We start from the raw sequence: 14447 nt of genomic DNA, 5'->3' as shown, positions 1-14447 counted from the left end.
TTTCTGAAGGAAATAGATGAGCATGACAGATACTAGACAGGATTTTTAAAACCCCCAAATTTTACAGAGTGTATCTTACTCCTTAATATGTGAATCAAAGGATGTGATGGAAATAAGACGTTCCTCCAGGACACTGATTTTATATTTCATGTAGAAGGTAGAAAATATTAATGCACAAACACTGTAAAAAAGAAAAATAAGGTACATCAGTTAATGGAAACTTTAGAGGTACCTGACAAATTAAACGTTAAAAGCTATTTAAATTGTTACTTGTGCATGTTGAATATAACGTTATCATTCTCAGGAACACCTCAGGAATACCCATCAGTGGCATCCAGACAGTAATGAAAACCTCAGCCTTGAGTATGGCTTGGCTATGTGGCATGTAAAAGGAACTTGCAAGTTTAACATTTCCTGAAACAACAGACCCTTTGCTTTTAAAAGTAAAAGGCCTGTGAGAAAGCCTGCCCCAGCATTTCTACTTCTGAAAAGTATAAAGGCCACAATTTCCAATAATTTCCTTTTTTCAAGTAAAGCGTAGATTATAAGAAAATCGTAGTACTTTGACAATCTTGGTATCAACTTCTAACTTACAGAACTGCGTAAAATATGAGTACATGGTTCAGAGATAAGAGCTTCTGGGACTTCACTCTGTGGAAGAGCCTGAAGGCTTCAGAACTGCCTGCAAGAAAATGAACCAAGTGTTACTTTGATCAAAGCAGACCACGGCACACAGTGTTTTGAAGCATGCATCAGATAATACAAACAGAGGAATAAACAAGAAAGAGATCTTCCAAATTACATGAAGTGACATAACCATCTCAACTAACTCTAGCTGAACATCTCTCCTTTACTCCTTACCATTTCGAGGACTGTTTTGGATTTTTCCGTCAGGTCCACGTTTACTGTGTGCGTCCGAACGGATGGACTTTGCCTCAGTCTTGGAAACTTTCAAGTGAGTCTGTGTCTCAACAACATGATAATCTGTCAAAAACAAGACTTTTAATAAAGCTGAAATACGAAGCCAAAGTTGGTAGCTTAAGATAGTCAAGTAGTAATGGAAAAGGAGGATTTTAAAAGGTGCATTTCTGAACTTGGATAGGAGGCAGCAGTTCGTTTAGTAGGCTTAAAAGAGTTTGCAAAGTAATTGCACATCATCACAAAATACAAAGCACTTGGACTGGAAGAGGATGATGTATGCTGCATTTACACTTCCAGACCCTTTGAAAGATGACAGCCTGTGCAAACTTTAAAGGTTATAACTCAATTTCTCGTCAGATGATTATACACACAGAGAAGTCATCTGTCAAAAGGACTGAATACGGTAATGATTCCAAACAACTTTAATAACAACATCAAATGGAGACATTGCATTGTTACTTTAAAAGGGAGATTATATCCCCCTTTCCTGACTGTTTTTTAAGTGCAGATGTCTTGAAAGAGATGGGACAGAAACATCCACTCACACACAGTTTTGTTCATGCTTTACTTGCACACCCTGGACTACTCTAACAATGCACAACAAACAGAACCACAAGTGACAGATGTGTTCCTCCACACTCCTCAATTCCTTTTTCTAGCATGATTCTTTAACTGGATAGAGGTTGTGTAATTGTGGAAAAGGAAAATGGAAGGGTCTGAAGCAGTTATTAGCTGTAAGGAAGTAAGACAGCAAATTAAATCATTATTCAGAAGCATTCATGTGGCAAGTGATGACACAACAATTTCGTTACTTCTTCACAAACACTATCAGACAACTAAAAATACACACAGAGTAAATACCTAAGAAAGCAAATAGCCCCAAATCATACTACTGGACAAAAGACACACAGGGAAAAACAGGAGTTAAATAAAATGAATGCAACAGGAAACTGCTGTAAAAAAATGGTAGTATTTAATTTAAAAGTAATGATAAAAATTTCTTATACACGTTTTTTTATAGTCAAGGTAGAACCTGCATTAATAACAGCATAACAAAACATTAATATGCTAATATATATTAATTGTAAAGCAGAATAATACCCTAGGCTTTGCTAATAACATTCAGCATGGGCTACATAAAACAAGTTCTGCTGTACTTTTGAACTTATATGCAGTGAGTTTCTAAACAGCATTCTTATTAATTAGGTGAAGGACTTGAGGCATGTGAGACTAAACAGTAGCATTAAGAAAGAACAACTTTGGACAGCATCTTCGAGTTTCTTAATAACTGCAAAAAATAAAATGAGGGTTTAAAAAATAAAACCAGAAAAAAAACACCTCAAAAAACAAAAGCCATCACAGTACAGAATGTTATTTGTATAGATTACAAGAAGTTACACTGTAACATAAGCTACTTCAAAATAGGGGGGCTTGTTTGTTTACTTTTTGGTTTTGTTTTTGTTTTTTAAAAAGGAGAAGCATCTCCTACTTTGTATCTCTGCTAGTATATCTGATGGGGGACGTGGGGACCAGATAGCACATGGATAAGCAGCTGGAGGCAGTAGTGACAAATCTAATCTGCTGCTGACCAAGTCATTGCCTGAGTCGGGATTGCAAAGGGATATAATAATGGAAACACAGCTACTGTGGCTTTGAGGAAGACCTTAAAAAAAACATGTAATTCACCAGGACTGTGGAGAATGTAGATTCCACATCAGAAGGGGATTAGAGGAGTAATACTGAGAGCTACGGCATTCTCATTTTCTTGGTGTCCCATAATCCCACTCACCTTGGAAGCATTCCAGCTCTGGGGTCTGTGAGCCTGTGCTGCTGGACTCTTCCATCTCTTGCCTCTGCTGCTGTTCTATTCCATCCAGATCAGAATAGTCTTCATTGAAATCCTAATGGGGATTAAGAGTCACTAGAGAGCTCAGCCCTGTTCTAAATCTAAAATCATGTATTTCCTCTGACCTCCCTCTAGAAAGTGAACGAACAATTACAGATTTAAAACTGTTTAACCAGGAACGACCTCTGATATCAAGACGTTGAGATGGAGATAGTAAAATAAGCCCCATATGATCACCAGAATTCAAGCCTCATTCCCTACCTTCATTTAAGTGAAGAGATTAAGTTTGTGTGCAAAAGAGACTGTTAAGTTAGACAAACTGAGAAGTCCAGGACAGACATTACTAGACTTAGACTGGTCATCACAAGTGGCTACACAGCTCTTTCAGATGTCTGAATTGCCTCACAGCGGAAGGACTGCATTAGAAACACTTCAAAAACTGTTCACGGCAAGGAAGAAGCAACTTTAAGTCAGTACAGAATGCTGTGAAAGCTGACTGCTAAAGAGAGATATGTAGAGCATGCAGACCTTGGAATATATCCAAAGCATACACATATATATATACTGCATGTCATCAGATCAAATTGCACCTATGCCAATAATTCCCACTGCTTCCTAATGTTAAAATACATATGGAAGCTTTAGAAACAGATGTCATTGTTTCCTTCAGTTTCCTTTCTTCAGACATTGTAAGTAATACTTGCAACAAAAGGTGCCACACAACAAAAGAACGAACACCTAAGCCATTTACCAAGGGCAGAGTTGTAGGACGATCAGCCCTGAAGCTGTTTTCTGCAGAAAAGGGACTTGGACTGTTGCCCATGCTTGTATCCTGAAAAAAGCAGCAGTGTTAACAAGGAACACACTCAGAAACTACCTAGCATTTAAAAGCAGGAAAGCAGTAATAATGAACACAAAGCTACATACCATCTTCACTCCCACTAGTACTTACCTCAAGATGTCCACAGATAGATTTTAATAGCTTGTAGGTGGTATCTCTGGAGAGTAAGGAGACAAACACGTACTGAAAAACAGAAGTTCCAAAACTGTTTGAGAAAAGGCATGCAGCACAAGCTTCCTTTTATCTAAATAAAACTTAGAGGTGGTTTTGCTGATCAAGTAACTATTTTCAAGAACTTTCATATAGCAGGAAAAACCTCCACTCCTTCTAAGCCTATTACCTGAGGTTAACCACAAGGAAAACAGAATAGGCACAAAAAAGTTACCATGTTCTGCTGTAGGAACCAGAACATAGTCCAAATATGTGGGTTGTGTTTTTTTTTTTTAAAAAAAACAACTTTGCATACTACGTTTTACCTACCCCTTTAAAAAAAAATAAAAGAAAAAACCTCCAAACCAACCATAACTTATTTTTATCCAGTTTCCTGCATCCACAAAATACTTGTGCAATGAAAATGGGCTGGTTCTAAAGCTGGTCTCAGCACAATCACATTTTTAATGATTGATGCAATTACTATTCCTGAGTATCACTGGAAGCAATTGTATTTTGTGCATCTAAGGTACTGCTGGTCAGGTAAGAGACTCAAGTAAATGAAAGGATACTATCAGAGCTGCCAACAAGGCAGGTGCATGCACTTCCTGACCCAGCTGTTTCAGTTCCCCCAGTGCTACTACACAGCAGTCTTGGAGAATAGGGATGATAGATTACAAGAGAACAGGTGGCAACCAGAGGTTCTGTTTCTTATTTTCTCACCAAGTTCTACAGAGCTTTGTTTACCTCCGATCCAAAGAAAAAGACAGGGAGTTAGTAGGAGGAATAAAAATGGTCTGTGTTTGTTACAAGAAAGGAGGCAGAAGAAGCTAGAATCATCCCCTAAGAAACCATTCCTCCAGTGTCCTAAGTCTAAATGCCCACATATAACCAATTCCTACAGCTGTTTAAATGGCCACTTGGCATCTCCAAGAACACCTCGTATTACTGCCAGTGAGTAGGGCGGGAAAAAAAATAAAAGTAGAAGAAAAAAAGAAAAAGAAAGCAGGCAGAGCGCAATAGCTTTGCCCTTTACCGGTACTTACCCTATCTGTGACTGTTGCTATGATCAGAGCATTTGGCACAAGAAGGGCAGTTTTGGTTTTCTTCAAAAGTGTCACTGAGAGCACAGGTATACTAATCTGAAACAAGATCAATGTAGTGTTAGGGTCTCAACATGCACATACAAATCTGCATGCTCTTTCACAAGGAGCCAGCCTACCAACTGTGATGAGCCAGACCTTCAACACTCTTCACTTGAAGATTTCTCTACTATGTCCCTGACTACTAGTATTTCACATGGAACAGGTATGGTTTCAGTTTATTACTATTTTAACTTCTACTTTTATCAGATGCCACTCCAGGCTATCGTTTGTGTCTTCCCTTCCTGATCCCTTCTGGCTCTCACAAGACTACAGGTTTAGCTCACTGTAGATCTGCAGAACAAACCAGTCTTAAAGCTGGGCTCCTTTGTTTAGAAACAAAACATTTCAGAACACATCAGATAAGAGAGGCTTGTTGAAAACGAACATAAAAGTCTTCTCACCACTTACAGATACCATAGTCTGCAACAAGCAGCTAAGCAAACAGCTCATCCTTCCACGATGTTGAAAGATGCAATACCCACACACCCACTGATTTAACAGATTCCTGTGTGCGCCATCCAGACTGTCTACATTTACATTGAAAAGTTCTCAATTTTCCTTCCCACTTTGTATTTACAGCCAATCCCATTGGCTTAATGCCTGCTAAGTTTCAGGCTATTTCACTTCAGATATTCTGTATAGGCTCTTCTTGTAAACTCCATATTACAAAGGACCAAATACCTCATTTGACTTTCATTTGAAAAGCCTAGAGCTTAGCGAGTTAGGCAACTATAATAATCCCGGATATACTATTAGTATACAGCTCCTGTTAAAAATTGCTTTGGCACACACTATCACAACTCCCTGACAAATTTGGAAGCAAGATTAGAAGTGTCTAAAGATTGTTCTACAAGCGATCAGAGCATAGAATTAAAGACATGTTAGCACAGAAGGAGAATGAAGTTACTTTGTGCCCAGTTTCCTATAACATTGTTAATTTTGTTCAGAACAGCAACACAGTCATGAAATGAAAAATTGTTTCAGGTAACAAAAAAGATATATTTGTGTATGTTAGTCACAAGATTGCCAGCCACTGTTTAAGCATGGCTGGCCAAGTATTATCTTTTTGTTATCTAAGGGCTAGAAACTCTCTCTTTAGTTGGTAGTTAGTTTTGCTAAAAAAGTATGCTCGCAGAAAAAAACCCAAGCCAACCCAACCCAACCCAACGCAAATAATTTTAATTATCTTAGTCGCAGACCTGGATCTAAGAATTTGTAAATCTAGCCATCATTTGTTCTGTTGTTTTTTTTTAATATCAGCTCTATTTGTCCTGCTTCAGAAGGCATGTCTTCTGAAAATGGGTAATTAAACAGGTCCTCCACTATACCTTTTCCTCCTAAACCGGACATTGTATTTTTCCTCAAAGTTTTTGCAGGAGTTTTCAAAACAGCTTTTTCTGGGAGTGGGGAGAAGGGACCAGCTATTACGTGTGTTTGATGGGAAAAACCCAGAATCCTCAAGTACTCAGAACAGAATCTACATCACTTAAACAAAAAAACAACAACCAAAAAACCAAACCAAAACAAAAGATTTTTCAGCAGAAAACCTGCTCATAATAATGATAAAAAAGCAGCTTAGAAGTTTTCTAATTGGTTCAGGTCACCTTGAAGAACCTTAAATCAGAGATGTTAATGGCATTCTACTGGATGCTACTTTTGACTGATAATATTACTGTAATCAAGACTAATGTGTATTAAAGTGGGATTAAGTACTTGCTTACTGCACTGTTACCCCAACGTTAGATAAAAATGGCAAAATCAAAGTACTTTTTTCTATCTGAAGGAATAATTATTTCAGGAAACAAGGTTTACCTGCAGGCAACTTGGGAAGCAACTAAAATGTGTAAGATAACACTTAGGTCCAGGAAAGACTCAAGGCCAATACATATAGCCAAAACAGAACTACCTGGAAAGACAGTGATGTCTTTCAAAGCCTGTTCAGTCCTGCAGAAGCAGTCTTCTGGTTTTGAATATGCAGTGTACACTGCAGATTCAAATCTGCCGACTTGCACAGCTATTCCCCCCCACCAGAGCTTTCAACAAAATAAACTCTGCAGGTAGAATTACTGTTGAAAAAATTATTAGAATGTGAATAGTTGCTATTTCTCACAATAAAACACTTTATCATTAACCTTAAATTGTTTTACAAGTTCTAAGCAATAGAGGTTTTTTGTCTTGGAAACTTTGTCAGTGTATCTGAGTGCTAAGAAGGTTCCTCTTCCTGTCAAGCTTGATTTCCTCCTCCCCCTCCCATTACATTATTTTTCATTATATCCCTGATCTTCCTGCTTTTTTGTTGATGGTATTCCTAAAAGCTTTTGCTTGCTGTATGTGACTGAACACAGCTTTAAGTGTGTGTTGCAGGGGTAGAGGAAGACAGCTGGAAGTAAATGATCAGGCCTATCCCCTTAATTCTTCATTTTCCCTGCAATGTTTTCTGAAAACAATGACCCAGAATTGAATAATTTGGACTATCACTACAGACACATTTACAAATACTGTTGACTCTACCCTATCTTGTAATAGGTTTTCCCTTTTCATCACACACATAAATATGTATATAGTCCTGCATTTAAAACGCTGTTGACAATTTCCTGGTAATACATCATTATCATTCTGCACCTCTGCACCTTTTTTCCAGGTTTTTCTAGTCTACTTGGTAGAGTTCTACCAGATTTTTATATATTAGCTTAGTTTGAATCTAGAAAGCTTTCCCACAGTTTGAAGTAGTCACCTTTGTGATGAACAGGAGACTGCTAGTGCAGCAGCTTCAATTTGAATGAAGCCAATTGTTAAGATAGCTGTTACTAATTATGAATGACAGTACCTAACCATTTGTTGATTTTGATTTCCTTGTTTGTGTCACATGGCTTTCACTGGCATATACACCATCTGCACTAATGTACTGCGTATAACTAATAGAACCCATTAACTAGGAATCAACAGTAACCCAGTTTCCAGGGCCAAGCAGTAGAACAGAATAACCCAATAGGTCACTACGAGCAATGTGTTCTTAATAATTTTAAGTATTCTTTAAACCTACTCCACCTTCTTAGAAGCCATTTCGAAGATTGATCGTGTTCCATCAAAATGGTTGACAGCAGAGAAATGTGATACTGTCAACTCCTAAACTGGCTTCAGCACCCAATTCACTGACAGAGGGTCTGGATCTAACCAGGAATTTTGTTCAAGGAAGTATTTGAGAAAGAAGCCGAAGAAATTCTTGCAGCAAATTGAGCTGTTTTCCAATAAAAGCTCAAAAACAAAGTAGAGTTTATGTAAGCAAAGAAAACCACTCCAGAAGCTCCAAATCAACAGAATCAGAACACAAGTCTTTTGGGAAAGGCTTTGGTTTTCATCTGTATGCATATCATTCACAATAGGGGGCCCAAGACTTGGGTGGGTCATATCTGCACTGCGAAAGAGTAAATGACAGTCTTGTGAATTAGGACTGTTCATGTCCCTTTTCTGCACTTCGTATCAGGCTCACAAGTAAAAACCTAGCAAACTGGTTTTTCTTTCCCTGTTCTCTGTTTACACAGAACAGAAGGAGTGCTAGAAGAATCCCTCAAAGACCTTTGTCACTCATATCAGAAGCCAGTTTTACTTCTTCCTCTTTAATTGTCTTCATATGCTTGGGCTTTCCGTCCAGTTCCCCAGCTAGAGTCTCATATTTTTCAGCCTTCCTTCCTCCTCCTCCTTCTCTTCTGCATACTTACCTCAAGAGAGACATTTTTGTACAGTTTATGCTACATGGGCTTGGCAATGCCCTCACCGCTGCATGTCAAATCCTTTCCTTTCAACTATTTTTTTCAGACAGGAAGTCCTTAAGAAAGAGACTCAATCTTTAATAATAATAGTGGTCCTGTTATAGAGTGACTTTCAGGCATCGCTTCTGAACAGTGACTGTATTCAATAATACTTAGAAGTATTAGTAGTATTCTAGCCTTGCATAATAAAGCGAACTTCTGGTGATGAATAAACTGTTAAGGAATAGCATTACTGTTCTGTATTTAAAGTGTTTACTAACCTTAGTGTCTTTACCAAAAACCTTGGAATGGAAGCAAATCCAGTTTTCAGAAATGAATAACTTTCCTTGGTACAGAATTTCTTTCTGCAGAGCACAGGTAAAACCTGAAACAAACAGATACTCTACCATCTTTAAGGTAACCACAACCCAAGCCAACTGTTATCAGTTTGGCTTTTGTGCTGTTTTTTCAATGCCATAATTTGTTTAAGCATATACCTTTTGATAAACACTGTCAAACCCTGAAATAGTCAAGAAGTTTAACTAATACCAACATGCTCAAAAGATTTCACAGGCCTACGTTTAGACTTAAAATATCTGAAGGACAAAGACTGAAATGCATAATAACACACAACTGGCTCCCAGAAGCCAAGAATACTTTCTGAAAGAGTACTACCCAGCTTCCTAAAAACTTTTTGACTATCTTTCAGGTAACTATTTTATGTAAAAGTGAAGAGCTTAATAAAAGGTTTTAGCTTTAAACTTTTAGCTCTATAGCAGTTTCTGGGACTAGATGACCAACAGAGGTACAGCACACATGAAGTAATACTGCTTTTACTTCACAGCCATTGAGCAAACCATTTCTCACTCATGAAATGCTTCCCTCGTATTCCTTTCAAGAAACTTTTCTTACACATACCTTGTAGAATTCACCTGTTATAACTACCACAGAAAACAGTAGAATCTTTAAACATTTAAAGTCCTCTCCTACCTCTTCTACCAGTGTTTTTAAATCTTAGAGCAGCAGCAAAAACTCACGCTAGTCACTAGACCAGTGCCATCTAAATTAAGTAGTGCCTTTAGTAAGGAAGTTTCAGTACCAAAAATGTTGCACTAGGTTATTCTGCTAAGAATTGCAAAGTGGGCTACAATTCCCAAAGATGCCCAGCATCTGAAAATCTAAGTTTTACAAGATTACTACAAAAACACCCACTGCATGCAGATGAAGGCCTTGTAGCTCTAGGCAGCTGAAGTTTAAGATTTTTAAAATTTAGGTAGTCCCTCCTGTACATCACCACAGTTGGCAGGTCACAACGTTAGCTCAGACCCATAGCCAGCAATGACAAGGGGGTTAATACTTACTTTGTTTCAGTGGCTCATCCATGGGAACATCTAGAAACAGCTTATGAAATTGTGCATTTGCCTTCAGCTAAAAAACAAAAAGCCCCACACCCAGAGACACACACCTTATTAGATATTCTTACAATCAAGTGATCCATTCCACTTCCTGTCCTCCCAATACCTTCTCATTTTGCCCACTTGTTTTATAATAAATCCTCATTTTTGCTATGTGGATATTAAGTCTGTATCCTGCTTTCCCCATACTCTAACACAGTGATGAAAGGCAGTCTATGTCCTTATACAACCATGAACTATAATATTGCTAAACAAGGGGGCTCTCATGGTAGTAATGTATTTACCCTTAATATATATAAACAAACAAGTCCATCCTCTGCCCTACCTGAGTTGAGGCATGCTTTTTCCTTTCAATCTTGGAGTCACTCTTGATATCCATTGTCAGGAGTGGACTATCCGTGCTGTTCTTTGTCCTGAAGATTAAAAAAGGCGTTCCATATAAGCTTGGCCTCAGTTCATTAGTCTTGGTAAGTTATCAACAGGATGTGTTTTTCCATGAAACGTATTAAGCCTTTAATAACTATTATCTGATTCATCAAGGATTATGCAGCAATGAAGAGTATATCTTATTCTTAAACCATGCCAGCCCTCACTGAAGGTCGTCTTTTAATTTAGAAGGACTCTTCTAAATTACTAGTTGGAAGGAAGTGAAAACGTTCAAGACATTTTTGTAACTTAATCAATTATCACAGTGCTTAGCTCCACCTCCATTTGTTTCTGGGAGACATGTGAAATACTAACACTAAGCATGCTACTTACTAATGCAAGTAAGATTAAACTTAGTAGCTGAGAGTGCAAGGTAGCGTACTGAACACTATGAACTTATATACAAAATGTGAGACCGTCTGGAATATGCAACCGGGAAGAAACATAGGTGCACGAGTCAGAGGATGGCTATGAACAGTGTAGTGCAGTGCAATGAAATAATTAAGATAACCAGTAATCCCCAAGATGAAAGGGAATTGTGAGTGCTGGTTGTGTAGCAAGCTGTACCTGTACAGCTCTAGCCATTCACATTGGAAAAAGAAAAACAGCCAAAACCCCAACAAGTCTAGAGTAGAACAAGTACAGAAGAAAGTCTGCAGACGGCTGGGAAAATGAGTTTTGTTCATTTTATACAGGAGATATTAATGGCATGGACTGTTCAGAAAAACAAATGCAGAGGTGGGAAAACAATGTTTCATACATTAAGAAGAGAAATTACTTCTGAGAGCTATTTAGCACAGAAAAAAAGCATTACCAACAGGCTATAAAAATAAGGTAGCTCTTTTTTAGAGGCCTTCAGATGCAGACTGAAGAACAGAAAAAGAAACACAACACAGGACTCCTGTACTGAATGACCTGAAGAACATGTTGTACTAACAATTCAACAGGGAAAGAAAGGTGCTACAAAAGTTTCCGTTACTGCACCTTACCCTGTACAATAAGTCTTCTTTGCTGTCCTAAACTTGAGAGGTTCAGGATTTCCAGTAAAAACTGTAAGGGTGATAGAAAGAACCCCCAAGCGTAATGGAGATATAGCTGGATTTAGGGAAGTGGTTGTACAGTATGACTGATTTAAATAGCAGGGGTCTGGCTGCATGTGTCAGGTGGTCTCCCACAGAAGAAAACTCTAAAATACATGTGTACATGTATTTGTGTGCCTATGTAAAGTACAGGTCAAACTGAAATGAACAGTAAACCTTACAAAAAACTTATGCCAACCCCTCACCAGCACACAGTCAATTACACTGTATGTGAGAGGTAAGACTGAGAGTTTGCAAGAAAAACAACAAAGTAGTCACATTTTTCTTCAGATACCTTCCCCTCAAAGATGCTTCAGGAAATCAAGTGATGTTTTTTAAATATCTGCCTTGTGACCAAAACCACAGTGACAGGTTGGCTGCTGACTTCTGCAGTGGCTGCTCAGCTGACAAAGTGAAAGGGATGCAAAATTTGTACTCAAGCCCTCCTCTTTTTAGAGGAGCATTCTAGTTCTTCAAGAAAGGAAGAATGACTACTTTTGCAGAGACATTACAATAATCTGATGCAACTTCTGTCATATCTTTACCATGGACAATCAATATTCCAGCATGAAAGTGTTCTGGGAACAGCTTAGGACTCAAGCTGCAGCTCAGTTTGATTGCCTGTCAAATTGACTGTGAAAGGCATGTAACTAGCAGTGGCACCAAACAGTGCAATGTATTTTTTCCTAGAACAGGGAAGCTAAGCCAGACCAAAGTCTAAATTCCCACTATTGTGACTGCTTGTGGTAGGTAACGGAACAACCCGTGGAAGGTGCCTCTGATTCCTGTTTACTTGCATAGTGTGCAAGCTAACCCACAACTGGGATGTCTGATGAATCTTGCTTTTCAGCATAGCTTCTTGAATGGGTTGTAACCATTCTGATTATCTGACTAGAAGAAAAACTGACAGCAATTCTGACATTACCTAGCAACATCAACTTTTTTCCGGTCATCAAAATACTCCATTTCACCGGTAGGGGTCTGTAGCAACAGAGTAGGCGATCTTCCTGCTTTTCTTTTTTCATCTGTTCCATTTTCTCCATCTGAACTGCAGAGGGAGAAAAGAAAAAAAAAAAAAAGAAAAGAGAAATATGTACTGCAGGATTCATACCAATGTCAAATGCCACTGCAACATGTTGACAATACAGCACATATTAAAGAACGAAATCATAACATAACTTTTATATTAAGGTCCTGAAAGGCCTTCATCTACTGACTTGACAGTATTACACATCTGAACAGTATTCTGAGCTCCAGTACTGGAATTTCAGCAATGAAGAGAGGAAAGTTGAAATACTGCCATGGATATTTCAGCGCTCACAAAATTCGTAGCTCTAGCTTCCACTCCAAAGAGAATGTCTCATTTAGGAAAAATGCATTCCATGTTCAGTACTCAGGCCCGATGACTAATGGAAATTAATTTGATTGGCAAGTTGGGAGAAAAACATCCTGCATGACAGTACCTAGCACTTAGCAGATTATTTGTGGCTCAGTGTTGCAAGAGGAAGCTGGGTAGTATTTTCCCTCTCACTTACCTCTCCTGTGAGAGAGCACCTGCAGGATTTTCACAATAAAGGGTCCTCTCAAAGTATCAAAAGTGCTGGGTTTAGTTTACAAAAGCAGCACTGCCACTACAGTGCATTGCCCTTTCACAGCACATGCCACTGCCTCAGAAATACATGTTAAGGAACTAGAGTCTGAGGGCTAAGACATGTGCCATCAGAGATTTTCCCTGGCTTCCCTTTTCATAATTTTCTAATAAAATGTTAACACAGAAAATTTAGAGGGGAAAAAAGCTGTCATTAATAGCAGTTTAATAAACAATTAAATGAAGAATGACAGTACTTTAAAATAAGACATCACAAATATATACACACACCCTCCCTCAGAAGACTAAAGCCTCAGAAAGATTACAGGATGCTCTTAGCATTGAAGAAGAAAGTCAAACCATGTTGCTCACTAACTTAAAGCCAGGCCTGAATGACCAGAAGCTTTCCACTATAATGTTCATTTTCTGCAATTTTATGGCAACAACACAGCCACTGCCGTCATGTAAGGGTGTCTTGGCAATAAACAGTTTCTTTTCCTAAAAAGACAAAAGTTTTGCCGACAGAGGTTCCCAGAGTAATTAATCTCCATTTTCTTTTAGGAAGGGCATAAAAAGATCCATTGCTTTGATTCACTTTGGTGAATAAGATTAGAAGATACACCTCACAGCATCTTAATTGAGACCTAATGATGTGGAGTCCTGCTTCGCAGCTAAACTAGAGCTTATGTCACAGGACAAAAGCCACAGAGTTTCGCCTTACTGGTGCTGAGACTTGTCCTCAAGGGCTTTGATGTTTATGCACAGCAACTATTCCCCTATCTAATCCTTCCTCAACCCTTAGCACTCCCCACCACAGGGACACAACTGACACTTCCCAAGTTAGACTTTGTGTATACTTGAAAGCGTTACATAATAAAGTCATTAGGGAAAAAACCAATTGTTTCCCCATTGCTGAGGAACAGGGTGAGGCAAAATTGTCATATTCAATCACACCTGCATTTCAAAAGAGCAAGGCACCATGGAAACTCCCAAATGAATAAGACTACAAGACATAGAGCATTTTGAAGACGTAGTTGCTTCAGCCTGGAGCCTGACTGGTGTCTATCATTGCCTTGAGCAGCCTTCTATTCTTACACAGCAGTGCTATTGACTGATCAAAGCAGCCTGTATCACACCCACAAATTTGTTTCAAAAATACCTACAATACAGGTTTTAGTGTTCACTTACACCTGCTAACATAGATGTTTTGTTGCTCTTAAATGCTTTATTTACTTACCACTCATATTTCCTTTTCCCTGACCAATAAATTAATCCCTACTTTGCAGT

The 14447-nt window shown here is 38.4% G+C and overlaps 1 protein-coding gene across 2 annotated transcripts in view; it reads right to left on the bottom strand.

Moving 5' to 3' along the window:
* Positions 1 to 14447, bottom strand: part of GRAMD2B (GRAM domain containing 2B) — a 46316-nt gene that overhangs the window by 6759 nt on the left and 25110 nt on the right. For both annotated transcript variants that reach the window (XM_075078720.1, XM_075078721.1), the window contains exons 2-12: positions 12498 to 12620; positions 10393 to 10480; positions 10014 to 10080; positions 8934 to 9037; positions 4805 to 4900; positions 3720 to 3791; positions 3519 to 3599; positions 2711 to 2822; positions 862 to 984; positions 595 to 682; positions 80 to 181 (exon numbers count right to left, since the gene is read on the bottom strand). In XM_075078720.1, the coding sequence (XP_074934821.1) occupies positions 80 to 181; positions 595 to 682; positions 862 to 984; positions 2711 to 2822; positions 3519 to 3599; positions 3720 to 3791; positions 4805 to 4900; positions 8934 to 9037; positions 10014 to 10080; positions 10393 to 10480; positions 12498 to 12620 (1056 nt within the window). The remainder of the gene's footprint in view (positions 1 to 79; positions 182 to 594; positions 683 to 861; positions 985 to 2710; positions 2823 to 3518; positions 3600 to 3719; positions 3792 to 4804; positions 4901 to 8933; positions 9038 to 10013; positions 10081 to 10392; positions 10481 to 12497; positions 12621 to 14447) is intronic.

The sequence above is a fragment of the Phalacrocorax aristotelis genome, chromosome Z, assembly GCF_949628215.1.
Source record: "Phalacrocorax aristotelis chromosome Z, bGulAri2.1, whole genome shotgun sequence".
Lineage (NCBI taxonomy): Eukaryota > Metazoa > Chordata > Aves > Suliformes > Phalacrocoracidae > Phalacrocorax > Phalacrocorax aristotelis.
This window is presented reverse-complemented; position numbering and strand designations above follow the sequence as displayed.